At 37.2% G+C, this 15,793-nt stretch overlaps 1 protein-coding gene across 3 annotated transcripts in view; it reads right to left on the reverse strand.

The window, feature by feature from the left end:
• Positions 1 to 4,687: 4,687 nt before the first annotated feature.
• Positions 4,688 to 15,793, reverse strand: part of CALCRL (calcitonin receptor like receptor) — a 71,739-nt gene continuing 60,633 nt past the window's right edge. For all 3 annotated transcript variants that reach the window (XM_062635061.1, XM_062635060.1, XM_062635059.1), the window contains exons 11-13: positions 14,333 to 14,551; positions 13,920 to 13,961; positions 4,688 to 8,475 (exon numbers count right to left, since the gene is read on the reverse strand). In XM_062635061.1, the coding sequence (XP_062491045.1) occupies positions 8,254 to 8,475; positions 13,920 to 13,961; positions 14,333 to 14,551 (483 nt within the window). In that variant the 3' untranslated portion in view covers positions 4,688 to 8,253. The remainder of the gene's footprint in view (positions 8,476 to 13,919; positions 13,962 to 14,332; positions 14,552 to 15,793) is intronic.

The raw sequence follows: 15,793 nt of genomic DNA on the forward strand, positions 1-15,793 counted from the left end.
ATGAGCTCTTACATCCAGTGGAACCTAAGGGACAAAGTCATTATCAAATGTCTAATGTATAAGTCTACAGGTATGTGGTATGAACAGTAAAAATACTCCGATTGTAAACTTTTCTGTAACACATTTAGAAGAATAGGCACAAAATAGTTCATCTTCTTTCCTTTACTTCAAATTCAATATACCTAGAAATGTTTTTACCATCATGTTTATAATCGTGTTTAGAATAAGAAAACTGATAGGTATTTCTGTTCAGTGCAATATACTTCTTGCAACATACTCTTGTAACAAGAGTGTTGTTCCCTACTAATTCGATATTTTGCTTTCATATATATTTATATGAAACGCTAGTGTATGTACAGTCAACTGTCACAACATGGAGCAAGACTGAGACTACCGTTCTTCAGAAGAAATCGACCTGACTGACATTCATTACACCAGCATAACAGCAGTACCTCTCGAAGGCACAGAGGACCTTCAGAAGCACTTTCACTGTTACAGGCACACATTTGTCAGATTTCATTTCCAAATCTCAAGATAAGGAACTAGGCAAATACATTCTTGTGTTAAGCTTATTTTCTACTTTCATAATTTGTGCAGTTCTCATGTAAATGTTTGCTGTCTACAGCAAATATTGAGGATTCATTACTAATCTCTGCCCCAGACTTTGGCCATAGGAGCACTGGTGACTCCAAACCATTTCTCTGCGTAAAAGAACATGCTCTTCTGGGTTAGTAAGGAGGGAATATCAATATCTGACACTTACAAGTGGGAGGTTTGAATTCTTGGTCCATTTGAGCTCCTGCAGAATCAAAATCTCAGTTTAGGTTGCCTGCATCCCAGGTGACTGCAGTTAACGTTAAAACTTGCTTTAGCCAGATAGCACCAGGGATGCCAGCACCAGTGTTCACCACTTCTTCCTTTGTGGCCTCTTTTTGGATTGCCACTGATTATGCAGCCTGAATTTCCAGAAAAGCTTGACTGTCTTAGATCAGGAATTAACAATAATGTGTGAGTACTTTTTCAGACAGCATGCATTAGAGGCTTTGATTTTTCTGTATTTATATTCTGTTAAATTCACCTAAACCAACGTATTAAGCTTTATGTGAGTTAGCACTGGTCAGAAGATACTTTCCCATTGTTAACAGTTTTCATTTAGAAAGTGGTAAAGTTTGTTGAGGAGAAGAAAACTTTTAAATAGTCATTAGGAGTTGTAGTTGTAAATAGCTTTACAGTTTAGTGTGTGCATTTATTTTAAAGTCATAAATCTGAGTTTAATTTAAAAAGCAGTCCTATATGTCATTTGTCTCAAATGAAGCATGAACTCCATATGGATGAATCTACGTTCTTCATTTAGGCAGTTACTAAAAATATACAGCTGTGGGGTGATAGATAATAACCACAATTATAAACAGAGGGTTGTCAGCTCTGGGTACAGTTTAAAGACAGACTCTGAAAAGACAATGTTCACAGTGTATGAAAATGAAGTGACAAGGAAAAACTTTTGCTTTGTTCATTGATGATTATTTGTAAAAGCAGCATATGTAAACGAGACCTCGCTCAGGTTTCTTTGTGAGATTTGATAAAAGTTATTTTGTGTCCAGCTCTATGTTTGCTTGTGTATTAAATGCATTGTGTTTTATTTCAATATAAATAAGAATTATCACACTGTTCCTAAAGTGTTCCTAAACTCCATACTCAGTGCTTCTGGCAAGTATAGTACGTAGCCCTTTAGCTCTACATAATCTTCAGAGCAGGCTGCAGCAGCCACATACCTGTAGACCATTTAACGTGTGTGTCAGCACATCCACCTGCTTTCCGCCATCCTCCACTTGCCTATTCTATTTTCAAATATGGGTTTGACCACAAATTGTTGTGCCAAAAAATATGATATGATGAAGAGTTTGGCATTTAGGTTCAGCTTGTCCTTTCTCAAAAGCAATGAAGACTCAATGCATACAGCCCACGCTGAACCCCAACACTACTATGAAGACAAATTCAATTTTAATTCTGTAACTTTGTTTTTTCTTCAATGTGCAGTAGATCAGTTTGCAGGCTTAGTGTTAACAACAGGAATGACTCACTCGAGCATGTAATTGGTCCACTAGTTCAAAGTGAATTTTGTACTTTGTTTGCTGGTGTTTTTTTTTTTTTTTTGAGAATCAGATTCAGGTAACTGTAAAAAGTTAAACCTTTGGATTAAAACTTTTACTTCTGTGGTGACTGCCATGATGAGACCATGCATGATATATAAATAGAGCACTTGAAATATTTTCAAAAGACGTAATCTTTGTACCTTGCAGAGCAGAATAGTATTTGTGGCAGTAGGTGATGTGAAATGGGTTGGGTTTTTCTATTTGTTTGAACTTTGCTTCATTTTCAAGCATATTTTTTGTCATGTCTAAATATTACAAGGCTACTTGTGCTGTAAAAGCACTTCCTTTATTAAAATTATATATAAATTCTAAGAGTCACTGTTTACTCTTACCTATGGAGGTTAGGATGCTGTGGTTTATTTTTCTGTCAGGGTCAAAATACTGTGTTCACATGCTTTTAGATGCATATACTTGAATAGCAAATGCTACTTTGGATATAATTTATGTTAATTTTTCTCCTGCTGGGCATAAGGGCAAAATGTTGGAGGCACTAACATCTGGATTTGGGGAATTGGCTTTACTTTTTCTCTGTATCATTTAACAATTATTTTATACTTTTATGTAAGTAACAATTTGAACTCTGCATATGCAGCTACACAGAATCTGTATCACCAAGAAGCAGTGATTGGTATTAGTATGTACAGGTAGAAAACAGCCATATTTTTAGCTGAAGTAATAGATATAAATTAGTACTAGTAGAATCTGTAACCATTTACACTGACTTTCAGTCCTAGATAGGCACAATAACCTGAAGCTACAGTCTCCTGCTTGAAAGTCAGGAATGGGAGTAGGGAGATTGTGCATTTGTTGACTGGACATTAGCACACTTTTAAATATGGGTATTATATATACAGTAGTTATTAAGACCCAGTATTAGATCCCTGTGTCTTCTAATATTGCTTGGCTTATTTAGGCACTTATTTTCTGCTTTTCTTGAGTGCATTTCTTTAGCTCAGAATTGCTTATATACCTTGGCTGAACTGAGATTTCAGAGTGAAGTAGTTTTAAAGCTCCAAGACAATGTTTTCTTCCTTCTCCACCCTCAACCACTACCCACACATCCTTTCCTGACATCCCCAACCTCAAAAAGATTTTGTCTCACTTAAAGCAAACAGAAGCAACTTTTTTTTTTAAGAAAAAAATATAAAAAATTACTGTTCTTGCCAAGAAATTAAACCAGAGCTAGGCTAAACAACTAAGGGAAGCTGCAGATCCAATGTTGCATGTGGGCAGACCAGCGCATGGCTAGCTCAAGTTAGCTCAGGAGTTGACCATCATGGTCGGACACTTCCTGATTGCCTAAGCAGCCTTTTTCTCCAACCAGATTTGGATATCCCACATGCCCTTGGTCATCGTGCTTGTAGTAAGGCATGGTTAAAGCCCTTCCCAAATCTTCACTCGCGAAAGCCAAGCCATCAAGTATGACACAATCTTCTCTAATTCAGTTTCCATATTGAGCTTTTTTTTTTTTTAAACATGTTTGTTGCCATTATCTGGTTTGTACATACCCTCCCTTCTAAACTGTGAAGTTAACTCTTGCTGTGCTGTCTTCTGTTGTGGTTACAGCTGTGAGTGCAAACATAAAAAAAAAAAAAAAAAGGCCCCCAAAAAACTCACTTATTGAATCCTTGGTGTGAGTACTTGGCTTCTTTCATTTCTGTGCCCTCCTAAGCACAGCTTTAATCCACCAGTTGGATACCGACTACGTCCCAACTTTATCACTGGTTAAACCATTTAATCCATCTTTCTAGCTTTTTCACATGGACAATGAGGTATATAGATTCCTGCTACTACATATAAAGAATTGAAAAGCTTTACACTGCAGTATTTATTTTTAAATCTACTTACTAGCACTTATTTGCTGTTTTGGTATGTAATACATACTAAAGTGATTTATGCAATTACATGCTGGTAGACATCTAAGATCAGATACGCTTCAGCATTCAAAGAGCAGGCCCAGTTCTACAGATCTAAACCATACCTGTCATTCACAGTTTTTGTGCAGACACCATCACTTCAGGGTGGAGAGGGAGGGGCAAACAGGGACACCTCACTCATTTTTCTATTGCCTTTGTTCTTGTAGGTCTTACAGAACAAACCAGCTTTTGCACAGGCAAGTCTGTTTGGTTGAGACCTGGTTGAATGCCATGTTGAAAGGACCTCCACCTAGACTGATGGAACAAAGAAGAGAGATATGTTTACTTTAGGCTCTACTCTGCTGCCAGCTCATGATGGCACAGAAAATTTCTTAATAATAAATTTTTATTAAAAGGCAGATTCAGGTGACGAGAACTAGAAATATGAAGACTTTGAATATATCTATGCAAGCATCCTCCAGAAATGCAACATTCTACTATGCATTTAAAATGTAACTATTAAATAAACAAACACTTAAAAATGGAATAATTGTTAATAACTCCATGTAATGACTTTCTGCCTGGGTTAATATTTCATTAATACACAGCTAAGACATCTGTGAAAACCTAGTTTAGATCAGCTTTGTTATTTCCATATTAGAACACAAGAGATCTGAGTAACTGTAGTAATATTTTATTGATCACAAACATAATACTACTTCGTTCAGCAATTAAAATGCATGATTCATATGAACAAAATGAAAACGAAGCACAACCAAAAAATAACTTCATATTTTTTCAATGTCATTCTTAGTGTAAGCAATAAATACGATGCTGTAGCTTCTATTAATCTTATTTACATAGCACGATACTTGAATGTTGGTTGGTTTCCAGCCCAAATGTTTTAGGACATGAAAAGGAGTACATGTTGCAGCATTTCAACAGCCAAATACTCTAGTAGATCATCACATAGCATAAATGCTAACATTAAAAATCAAACAGCAGATCCTCAGTGGAGCATTTTATTAACTGAAGACAGTAGCATTAAAAATAGACATTCCCTCTCATAGAAAGCTTACATGTTGGTATTAGAGATAAGAGACCAAAGACAAGTATTTCTGTAGCCCCTGTAGACTGATGCAATAAATCCTCACTAAGCAATAACAAAAGAAAACCCGAAACAAAACAAAACCCCAAAAAGCAAATAATACATGTTCAAAGAAATCTCACAGGCCCAACAAAAAAGTCTATATCCATCCCAGAGCACACAGATAAGGACTACAACATTTTTTAAAGTAGAAAATAAGGAAAGTGAAATCAGCATAAGGATTTGATTTTAATTTATGATGACAGAGAAATATTTTAAGCAGACCCTTCTCTTGATTGTGTAGGAACTGGAAAAGGTGAGGTAGGAAGGCAAAATAGGGAATTTATGTTTTCCAATGCAAAACAGGAAATAGATTAGCTAACCTCCTGAGAAGGGGGAAAATACAGCTCTTCTATGCCATGTAACCCTCCACAGCTACATTGTCTCGCACATCCAGCTGTACGTGTCCTTAATTTCCAAAGTGCAGGCATGTACAGAAGCATGCTGGAACTGTCCAGCTAGAAGTAGGACGATTTCTGTAGGAGAACAATTTTCCCTCCTAAATTACCATTACAAGTTTCTCTAACAGAGGACAGGGAGCAATTACCAACTAGTACGTTGCATCATATGAAAAAAAATTATAGGCTATTAAATTTGGACTAGCTGAGAAGGAAGCTTAATTCAAAAACTAATATTGTATCACGCTCTATAAAGTGTTGCATACATTATAACAACCCACGAGATACCATGAAATAATTTCCTGATAAGATGACATAAAATACTTCAAAGCACTTTTAAATGGACAGATGTCTGCCTGGGCTTTGATCCTCAGCTGGTACCCACTGATTTTGAAAATGGAACTCAAGACAGGTCTATACCAGTTGATGATCTAGTCCCCCAGTATAGAGCTGCTCTACCAGAGCAGGGATTTGCAACACCACTAATATTTCCAGAACACTGCACAGATCTTAAGTAACACTACATAGATCAGCAAGCACAGTTGTAAGTAATTTCTTATCACATTGTAGCAGATCCTGTTACTGTATTCTTACAATTTAAGAGATTGTGACATCTGACTGCCATATTTCACACTATTCTTAAGTACAGAATCCTACCGATTTTCAAATGATTCTCATCAATCAACAGCCCTGCAGAAGAACAGAAATCTTGATCCATGCATCCTAGCTGAGATTCTGTATTATGAAACTAAATCATTAATAAAATTTTAGATTCAAGCTCCAGACATAAGAACCACAAAAAACTACAGAAAGGTGCAAGTGGCATGATCTTACTGCTTCGTCCTAATGTCTTCCTTCTCAATACAAAGCATTTGAAGCGATATGAATTTACAAACTAATGAACACTGTGACAGCAAAATAACTAGATGCTAATGAAACTTACAGAACGGCTACTGACAAAAATGATTAAATGTGAAAGTCAAGTTGTTCATATACACAAGTAGGTATTTAAAACTGAAGTGGTGTCAGAAAGAACTGTCTTTCATTCTTTTGACTGGCTTACATGCACCAGATAGATATACATTACTTAGCATAATTGTCTGTCAACTCCAGCACTACTTTTCTTCTACTTCATTTTGGTTTTTCCCCACTTGAAGTAGATTTATCTGCAAAATAAACTAATAAAACCTTTTTCTACCTTATTGATTTTCAGTAAGACTTTTCTAAGCTCACATCATGCCCTCATTCTTGAGCATTTTCGTCATTTCACTTAAAAAAAACTACAATTTCTTTAAAACAAAGATTTACAAAAACATAGATCACTATAAAGATACATTTTCTCAAGTCTTTCCTGACAACCTCATTTTCAGTGTGATCTTTATTCCCCATGAGAACCAACAAAAAACTTGTAAGTACTGTTCAAAGCTACTAAGAGATTCAGAATCAAGCATTCCAAATAATATTATCAACCCATAATGTTTTGAACCCTTGTAAGACAAACTTTATATTGGGTTTTCCAAATAATGATCATTACTGTCATTAGGTTGCTTGATTAGCCTGAATTTCATACACTGGCTTTAAAGGTCATATGACATTTGCACTGCATTCAGTCTTTCAGGCTTTCTTCCCAGACGAAAAACCGCCAAAAAATTGATCAAAACTTTGCCCCAACAATGAAAGAATACGTTATCAAGCATATCGCCAGGGAAACACTTAAAAATAAAACAACAACATGACTAGAACAAATTATATACATGAGTGTTTCCCAGTTGAGTAAATTTCTTACACACAGAGTGAAGTTCCATCAGCTTCAGTTATGTGTTAGTGCCTGTAAGGATTTGCACTTATTCAGGTTACTATGTTCCTTTCTGTCAGTAATGCCTCCTTGACCTTGTCTGTCTTAAAGTCAATAAGAAATTTCCATAAACTCGAGAAGGACACAGTCCTGTATATGCAAAAGTAGTTTAAATAAAACTGCTCAAAGCATGCTGTGAAATACTACATTAGTAATATTACAGAGGTAAGTAAAATCTCAAATTTACACTGGTGTATCTATGCTTGATTTAAAATAGTGGAAAAAAGAAACTGGCCAAATCAAACCTTCAGTATTGTTGACCAAACCAAATGGTCAATGTCTGAATCTGTTATCTCAGACTATCTCTTGGGCTTTTTGACAGTCAAATGCTGGACACAAAATTAACCTAGACAATCTATTGTTGTTATTGCACCTTCTGTAACCATTTTCTTTTGTTGTGTTTTAGGCTGAATTAAGACAATACAGTATGGTATTTACATTCCAAGATTCTATAGACAAGTGAAGGGGCATCGACACAACAGAGTCTTGTACAAACTTCCAAGAAAAAAAAAAAGCCTTCATTGATTCCTGTTGTACAAAAAATTGCCAACTTTGTCTACACAGTAGAAACTGAAGAGGCAAAGTTTGTATCTTCATATAAATGCACATACATATATAGATATACATATGTACAGATGTCCATACTATAAAGATACACAGAAAACCAAAGATACGTATATATGCATACATATACATTCATATGAAAAACATGTTAGTTTAGTTTGCATCATTCAGGGGAATAACATATCCCAGGTTAGGTAAAATCTTCTGGCCATGAAGTCATTAAATCAAACTTGGGAGTTCAGGAGGGTAAGCACAGTGGCATAGGCCAAGCCTTTGGCAGTCAACCATACATTTTTTCAGTTTTTAAAACAACACTCTCCATGTCATGGTAGCCCTTCCCATTTAAATGTTCACTAGTGCAGTCGTGATTGTAGCTGTAGCCTTGAACATCGCTGACCGATGATACGGTATAGGAAGCTGTGCGCATGGCATCCGAGTGGCTAAAACTGTGCTCAAACTGGATTTTGTACTGATTCCAGTGTCTTCTCAAAACAGCTTGGACCTGTGCCAGAAACCAAAAAGAAAGGCATATGAAACACTTGGAAAGATAGCACTGGACTTCACTCTTTGATGCATGGGGGCATAATAAATGTGTCTAAGCAAATTAGGTAGTAAAGCTGAGTAATCCTGGAAAACAGGGGTACCTACATGTGATCTGTCGCATGACATATTCTGAAAGATTTACAATTTAAGTAGACATTCTTTAGCAAATCTAGTATGAAATAATTGCATTTTACAATGGGAGTGTAGTAGTTGCTCAGGAAAAGCACGGATTACAGGATAAGCAGCAGCAACACAGTTACTTTCTCCTCTGTGGACTAAATTCTGGCGTGGACAACTCAGATTTACAGGTGAAAAAGGTTACTTCTAAGCACTTTTAATTCAAAAGACTAAATCCTCAGCAGCTGTAAATATTTATACTCGCAATAAACCATAATTCACATTTGCTCTAGTTCTGGCCTTCCTTTATTTCTGCCCATACCTTAATCAAATTAATAGCAGGACAATTTCCCAGACTCCATTATTTCTACCAGGGTTAAAAATAAAGCTGATAAAATAGCTGAAGGCCTTAGGCTTACATGTCTCTAATGCATAGGGGATTGATCAAGTCTCACATTCACGGAATTCACAGGGAATTGGTCACTCTCTGAAGGTGCCACATGGGGAATGATAATGGCAATAGCTATCATGTTGCTTTTTCCAGAGGGTTTTGTTTTAATGTTAAAAAACTGCCCACAGATCATGCATGTTTAATTTCCTCTCCACCCAAGTCTGCACACAAAGTATTCCTGCACTGACTGGCAAGGTGCTGACTTTCAGGAACTGCTGGGGGACACTGGCATTCACATTTATCTAGCAGTGCACCCTACACTCACAGGCCTCATTCCCAAGCATGATCTTCATTTCAGTTTGTTACATACAAAAGAACTAAACAGTGAACAGTGATTCCCTCAATTAAATGTTGATGTCGAGGATAAGTATTTTTAGGATTTTCCCCTGTGCCTTCAGGGTTTCTTTTGTGCTTGCTTTACATTTCCCTAACACAATGGCTTCCTTTGTCTAATTTTACTCTGGCTTTAATTATGAAAAATAAATAGAAGAAATCTGATGTAATTTTTAGACTTCCTGCAGTGTGGTATCAGAATCCTCTGTTTAAAGAAGATCTTCATCTTCCGCAAAAATCCTCACAAAGAAAATATGAAGGCATAAGGGAAGAAATAACATAAGAAATTAGTATTTTAGGGCAAAGGAGATGCTCTTCTACCATTCATAAAACCATTCCAATCCACTCAGAACATCTAAACACAAATCTATGAACACTGAAATCAAGTACCTTAATACTGCTAAGTATTTATTTTTACCTCTCTTCATATCAAAATTCTGTGTTTCTTCCAAGTCTAAATGGAGAATTCTTGTTTCATCACAGGACACTTTCGATTAATTAATTTACATTGCATAGAAATACAGACCCTTAAATCTCCACACAGATTCAATCCATTCCCTCTAATCACTCATAAAGCCAAGAGAAAAGCCATATTCAAAATTTCCTACTTTCCCAGAAGGAAGCTTGGAATTTGTTTTTATAATTATATTATTATATTATTATTTTTTATTTTTATATCATGCAATCTGTGCATACCACTAAGCTATGTTCCATTTGTTCTCCTTTCCACAGTCAATTACCTCAAGAAGATCAAGGTCTTCTTGTAGACAAACATGCAAAAAATTACATACTGAGCAACTGTCACATTAGACAGGACAGGCTTGAGATGGGATAATATGAGCAACTGCAACTTCATGGTTTAACCAAGGTCACAGAAGTCTACTGGCAGAACGGGGAAATAAACTAGAGTTGCCAAGCTGCAAGCAAGCCTTCTACTAAGGTCCTCTACCACACTTCCTCCTGGCTGCTTCTGTAACACTTGTTTACCTTTTAAATTGTTACTAATATTTGTAAACCAGTCCTAAAGGGTCCCATAGCTCAAGAAAACCATCAGTATCCCTGCCAGACAAGTGCCTTTGGGCTACTTCTAGGGAGAAAACAGTCTGTTTAGCTTGCTCTCCAGACAGTGACAGATTGCCATAAATAGTGTCTCCTGTATGGGCAACCATTTCCTTTGTGCCCGAGTCAGTGCCCCTCATGGTGCATTTCTAACTAAGCTATGGATTTCTGGCATTCTTCCCAAATCCTCTCTGTTACTGCTGAATCAGTATTTCACCTCTGTCCTGCTACATGTCTGTTCCTATAGACTGTTACATCCTTTCATTTACTATTAGTTTTTCAGTCTTCTCTGAATTGTCCAATCAATCATTTCTAGAATATGATGAGAAAACTCCATGGCACAACTGATTTTCACCACTGATTATACTCTTTCTAACAATATGCATGTCTACCCGTGAAGTGAAAACCTCAACTTTTTTTATCACTTTTTCCTCAGCTTTGAGCAGTTGCACAAAGCTGTAAATTCAGCTCAGGAGGGGTAGCACTTAGTTCTGAGATAGAACTAAGACAGTAGCTAAGGAAGGATATTAAGCTATGCATTTGATGAGAGAAAATAATGTAATAAATAGAAGTGTCTTAGTCATTAAGAGAAACACTAGTTCCAGCTGGACAATTGTCACTTTCTCACCTTATTAGCTAGCAAGAGCTCTTTTTGGGGAATTTTCATGAAAGGCTCCTTCCAATCAGCCCTTTAACAAACTAGTTAATTGATGTTTAATACAAGCACAAATTAAAGGGCTAACAAATTAAACAGTAGCTGACAACAAGAGACAAAAACCCATCAGCCTTGCCTATCAATAAATGTATTGTATAATCCTGTGGACCTGAGACTATCATAGAATGGCTTGGGTTGGAAAGAGCTTTAAGATTAGTTCCAAACCCCCTGCCAGGGGCAGGGATGCCTCACACTAGACCATGTCTCTGAAGGCTCTATCCAGCCTGGCCTTGAACTCCAGGGATGGAGCATTTAACCACTTCTTTGGGCAACTTGAGCCAGTGCCTCAGCACCCTCACATCTTTACTGCATCATTTCTGTAGACCACTGGAAAGAAAGAAAAAAAAACCCAAACACCAGAGACCTTACATGGATCATGTAGGTCATTATTATCACTGTTATTAATAGCTTAATAGGAATCTTTTTACTGATTTATCAGAGATCTGAGACAAACGTCTCCTGTGACTGCAGCCTGTGTCAACTCAAATGCCACTCTCAGCCTGGAAAATACGGTAAGGAAGCTAAGAAGCATCTAACTTTGTGGGATGCTGGGACATAAGCAGAATTCGGGTGTCCTCAGGGAAGCCTTGCCATAGAAGGTAAAGATGAAGAGCTTATACATACACCCTTGCCTGTAGAGGGTTGTGACTAACAGCTGCAGTACATGTCAAAACTGGATCTGACAGATCAGCCCTGGCCATATTGCTCAAGCAGTCTGGAGATGTTCCTTGGCTATGTCAGCAGGACATACCAGCCATTTTTCTTACATTTCTTAGTTTCCTTTCACTAGAGTTCTCTGCTAGTAGACCACTTTTATTAATTTTTTTGTCCAGAGGTGGCCTGCAAAGGCACCAGTTGAGGAGGGTATTTGGTATAGAAAAACATTAAAAGGTAGGGTAGCAGTTGGGAAATGCTAAGATGCTTTTAACATTTCTAATTGCTAACACCCCACTGTCACTCAAAGTACCAATTCTAATGTCAGTATTCACCTTTAAACCGTAGACTTTGAGCAGAAAGGATTAACACCACTGTCTGACACCTCTCATCTTGTACGGTTTCTAGTGAGGTGTTGCTATGACAGGTAAGCAACAGCCACTAAGCTGCAGTTGCAGGCTTTGTTCAGGCATTGGTATGACAGTAAGAGACAATAATGGCAACAGAATACATGTGTGCCTGCAGGCTCATGTACCAAACGCAGAATCCTTTCCTAGACAAAGGAAACACTTCTTTTTTTAGAAGGCATTCTGAAGTATGAAATTTATATATATATATTGATGCTGAATACGGTCAAGTGATCAAATTGGATCCAGAATGCTTAATGATGTGTTCAGCTTTGAATCAAATATATAAGCAGGGACTTGAACCCAGATTTATTTTATGGTAAATCAGGTCACAACCACTGCCCCATGCCCACTAAAGTGGGAGAAATCCTACCTTCTGCCCCCTTTGTAAAATCACTGAGCATCATATATTTTAGGGTGGTGGAAATAAACTGTGCAACCCCATGGTAGTTTCATTGCAATTCAGCCGGCATTGGACTTAAGAAGAGAAGGAAAGGTGATCTGTATGCATCAATTCTAGTACGAGCCAAATATTTACCTCTAAGTAAGTATTACTGTCCAATAACATTATATTAGCACACTGACAGGATTTTATAACATCTGATAGAAGAAAAGGGTTCAGTGACAAGAAAACATCTGGTTACTCCCACACATCAGCTTACAGCCTTATATTACAACTATTCCAACTGTAGAAAAAAATCATGCAAACAGACGGGTAGGAATAAGTGTACGACTGTAACTGTTCCTCTGCCAAAAGTGTTGAAAAAGAACCAGCTAGTTTTTCTGGTGGAGGGTTTCTGTTTACTTGTTTTGGGGTTGTTTGGGGTTTTTTTGCAAGCAAAAGTCATATTAACAATTTTGTATATGTATCTTTTAGCCTTTCTACCATTTCGACCTCTGACACTGTGAAGTCCTGTTCTCTCTACACCTTAGTGACAAGAGTTCCTAGAGGAAAGTCACTGTGTGTACTCCAAGACCTTGACCTATTCAAGATAAAAGCAGTGCTTGTTAGCTTCATCAGGATCAGTACCCATAGGAAATATGGCACGGTCCTTTAACATAAGAATAAAGAAGTTTGTTCTTGGAACCGACTAATGATAGTTACTTAAAAGTGCACTTCTTACTCAATGCACATTTATGACTCAAGCACAATAAGCTTTGATTTTTTTAATTGTATTTTTCATCTGTGAGGGAAAAATTTTCCAAACTTCAGCCTAAAATTCTTCTAAAGAGCTGTCATAACATGAGCACACCAGCATGTTTGCAATATGTTCTAATAGGTCTGCAGAAAGACCTATACACTGATTCTCCAGGCTAATAGCTTCTGACATAGACAAATATACCTTCTGGATACTGAACTAGATTTCACTTTTATATGATATTTATTGAGAATTTATATCGAAGTGACAAGTGTCTTCAATTCCTTATATAATCAAGAGGCATATAGATTGCTCAGCAAAAGAGAGTCAGTCCTACAGTATTTAATGATGCCACAAATGATGGCACTGTCTTTCCCATGCTCTGCTCTTGGCAGCCAGATACTTATTTACTTATTTTTCACTTGACAAATTTAGATTTAGAAAATAAAATTACCATCTCCTTAATTGGTGAAACACCAAATATATATAAAAAGTGTTATAAATTTATATCAAAAGTTATTACTCTACCTCTCCATTAAAGAAGCAGAAGATTGTAGCCACCAGCAGACCCTGTAAAACAAAAATAAAGGTTCTGCATTATTTCACATGCATATAGGATTTTTTTACATGCATACAGGGTTAGAGAGAATTATGGGTTTCTGATAAAATTCAGCTACACGTAGCAAAAAAACGTGCAGTATGAATCTAAACTTAGTAAATTATTTCTAGACATTCACTACTAAAAGGTCTTGGGCCAACTATTAACCATGATGTTTCTATCCTTTTAATAAAATTCAGAAGAATAAGAAAGTTCAAGCTATTCATAATAATATTGCATGAATGTCTTTAAAAATGAAAATAACGCAATCATTTATTTTATTTGCTTCGCATGCCAGCTGCTACCTAGCTCAAGTAAGCAAAACCTGTTTAATGCTTCCTACCTGATAATGCATAAGGATGTGCATCACATAGTCATACACTTCCTCGGCAATCCGGCCTTCTGGTCGCCATGGAAACAGGACAAACTCAATACCAAGCAGAGGGACAAGGATCAGGGTAGCTCTCACTGCTTTCATGTACAGGTTGGATTCTGCCTTGTGCGTGTCTTTTAGCTTTGTTATAAGAACACGAACGATATTTAGCAGGAAGAAAAGATTCACCTGTTGGAAAAGGAAGTGAAACTGAAGGTCTGAAAAATCATCCCACACACTGGTTTGTAATTTTAAAAAACTAGACAACTGAAGAAAACTCATACCGCATGGACAGCGCTGTGACTGTGCAATAAACACAAGTTAAAACTCTCTGAGAACACCTTAAAGTGACTGAGATGTGGTTCTAACATCTGATATCCACATCTATTTCTCTAACTTATTAACCAAGCGTCAATCCAGTTAACCACTGGTCTTCCACTGTTAACAATCCACGTGCCATTCTCTCTGCTATCACAGTAACAGTACACAGGTCAATGATTAGGTTTTGAAAAATTACTGTCTTTTCAGGTTGGGCAAGAAGAACTCTTCCCTCTATGTATTTAAACATGATTCTTCAAAAAACCTACTTTTTTTTAGTATTTTCTGAATACGAATTTAGCAAGTATAGAGAAAAAAAATGCACCCACACGTGGAAAAAAAAATAAAATTGCAGGCAGAATGCTAAACTTGCTTACTTCCATTGCCTTAATAGGATTTTCTTGTTGACAGCAGTGTTATCTGTTCATTCAGTTTGAGCAAAAATAAATCTGCAATCACAACTATGCAGACTGTATCAGACATGCAAGCACTTGCCATAAGCAACAGCAAAATTCATACACACGTGTGTATGTGTATATGTATAAATTTATATATACACACACACACAGCCTAAGGATGTGAGGAACCAGAGCAACAGCAATGTTAGGGATTGTTACACTGTACTTTCATCTGCTGTGCAGCAGTGGCAGCCCGTTATGGAAACTACAGCTAGGAGATCTTTGGAGCTTAGTCTGTCCCCTTGTCTCACTCCAGGGCACAGAGTCAAGACTCTGCTGCTTAGGGTACCCAGCATGGAAGGGAAAGACCTAGAGTCTGCTCCTACCTCTTCTTCCAGATAACTGTCCCTGCCAACAGCTATCTAGAGACAAAAGGGAGGGCTGGGTCAAGAAGCCAGCAGGCAGACACTGATAACTCCCTCCTAGAAAGACTAGGAATCCCTGGTCTGGGAGGAGGCATCTGTCTTGCAACAGGCCAAGTGCAAACAGGGAAGCCATTTCAGACCATGCATGTCACCAGGTCCTCCACAGCCTTGGCAGAGTTCTTTCATGTTGGTTGATTTTTTCACAAAAAATCAGCTGTGTATTTGTTACAGCAATGGGGCCCTTGACAGATATGTGATGTTATGTATATTCTAGTTACATGCTATTTAAA

The sequence above is a fragment of the Pezoporus occidentalis genome, unplaced genomic scaffold, assembly GCF_034315485.1.
Source record: "Pezoporus occidentalis ecotype Australia unplaced genomic scaffold, CSIRO_AGI_Poc_V1 ctg448, whole genome shotgun sequence".
NCBI lineage: Eukaryota > Metazoa > Chordata > Aves > Psittaciformes > Psittacidae > Pezoporus > Pezoporus occidentalis.